This window comes from Trypanosoma conorhini (genome assembly GCF_003719485.1).
Source record: "Trypanosoma conorhini strain 025E chromosome Unknown Tco_14.4_contig_01240, whole genome shotgun sequence".
Classification (NCBI taxonomy): Eukaryota; Euglenozoa; class Kinetoplastea; order Trypanosomatida; family Trypanosomatidae; genus Trypanosoma; species Trypanosoma conorhini.
Window position 1 is genome coordinate 1,400 of NW_021705329.1, and position 1,765 is coordinate 3,164.

Below are 1,765 nucleotides of genomic sequence, written 5' to 3' on the forward strand. Positions count from 1 at the left end.
TTCGACAAAAACCCAACCAGACCTTCCGTTGGCGTAGCACCGACGCAGGCAGCAGCGGGTTCTGCGGCGCCCTCCGCAACGGTGGGGGTGTCGGAGCTGCAAAGCTTTGCAACTCTACCGTCCACATCGTTCCATGTTTGCAGCACAGTCTTGATCCGCTGCAGCTGCTCCGGGAGGCGCGCAAAAACAAGAATGTCTGATCCTTCAGACGCGCCTTTCTTCGCGTAGAGGGCAAAGAGCTCATCGTTTGTGTACAGCAGCGAGCTAAAAGGGGCGTCGCCCGCATCATCCGCAGATATCGGCCCAACGTCGTGTGTCCGGACACCGTCGGAGAGCCACAGGTGGATGACTCTGCGGAACGTGCCCATTCCGCTGGTTCCTTCTGGCGCAGTAGGACTGAACGACACCTGCGTGTACAGCAGCACCTGCTTGTCCGCGATGGTTGCAGTGGTGAGGTCACCAGGAGCGTGGACCATAGACAATGCGTATGCGTCGCTCAACAGGCGTGCGAAGGGTCCGGCAGCCTCGTTCCACGTCTTCCCCTCGTCACTGGATTCGTACACCCTGCGCCGCCACGGCGAAGAAAATCCGGAGGTGGCCATGAAGAGTTTCCCCTCCCACTCGAGAAGCGTGGCAGCGTTACAGTCCTCAGCAGCCACAGGCGCCGCAGGAAGCTTCCAGCTGTCCCCCATTGTCCTCGGAGTACATGACGGTGCAGGCAAATCTGCGTTCTTCTGCGCCCACGCTGGTTCCCATAAGAGGGAAGAGAATCTTCTTTTCCCCAACCGCAACGCCTCTGGCCCCACCGAAGGCGTACAGCTCCTTCCACGAATGCCGCTGCATCTCTGTGGCAAGCTTGGTTTTCAGCGACACGGGCGTCGCCCACGAGACTTGCTTCCCTCCTCCAACTGCCGTCGGCTCCTCCACGCCACCAACAAAGAGCGCAAGGTCCCAGTCAGCGGCTTCCCAGCCAAAGACTCCCGGTGAAGGCGGGTCGCGCAGGGTGAAGTTTGACACCAGAAGAAATAGTTGTTTGCCCCTCACCACGGCCTTGGGTCCGGACAGCGGGCCGCCGTAGATCTTTTTTCCCAATTGTTTGGCCACCACCTGCGGCGTCCAGCCTCGTTTCTCCCACGCAGCGTCTTGGCCCAAGGCGCCATCCTCTCCGTACGGGCGGCACATTGCCCAGATGTCGGCATCCACCGCAGTGCCCAGCACTTTTCCGTACACGCCCACGGCAAGGGCAACCAGCACACCGTTCACGTCAGCAAGAGAATGACCGTAGAATGCCAGTTCATTTGGAACAATGGGGTAACTTCCGCCTTCTTCCTGAGGCGTGAGCGCGGGTGCTTCCCCTGCTTTAAGCAGTTCAACCTCCTTCGGCGGCGTCTCAGCCTCGCAGCTGCTGCACATCAGCAGCACGCAGAGGAGGAGCAGCAGCAGCGCATAAAAAAAAGACGCCGGGACATGTTGGGCCGCTCGCTCTCCTCTTTACTTCCTTGCGGTGGTTCCGTGCAGGCCGCGACCGTTGCGTGTGTTGTTAGCTGCGAAGCCTTCGAGGCGCACAGTAGCGGCAACGAGCAGCGCTTGGTCTCTTTTTCCTTCAGCGTGTGTGTGGAAGAGAGAAGCAGCAGAGAAAAAAGGACAACACACCGCATGCGTGCCGCCACGCCGGCAGAAGAGGGAGTTAAGAACGGCGCGGCCCCACACGGTGGGCACCGCCCAGGCCGCAAAAGAAAAGACGACGGGGAAGAGAAGTAAATAA

At 59.8% G+C, this 1,765-nt stretch overlaps 2 protein-coding genes across 2 annotated transcripts in view; both read right to left on the reverse strand.

Annotated features, from left to right (window-relative positions):
• Positions 1-602, reverse strand: part of Tco025E_09711 (putative trans-sialidase) — a gene marked incomplete at both ends in the record, with an annotated part of 639 nt that extends 37 nt beyond the window's left edge. Inside the window, one exon of the mRNA XM_029376521.1 lies at positions 1-602. This exon is cut by the window's left edge and continues 37 nt beyond it. Within this exon, the coding sequence (XP_029223378.1) occupies positions 1-602 (602 nt within the window).
• A 46-nt stretch (positions 603-648) lies between these two features.
• Positions 649-1,413, reverse strand: Tco025E_09712 (trans-sialidase; the record flags this gene model as incomplete). The annotated part of the gene is made up of 1 exon (XM_029376522.1): positions 649-1,413. The coding sequence occupies one exon, from the start codon at positions 1,411-1,413 to the stop codon at positions 649-651; it is 765 nt and encodes a 254-aa protein (XP_029223379.1).
• Between the last annotated feature and the right edge of the window lie 352 nt (positions 1,414-1,765).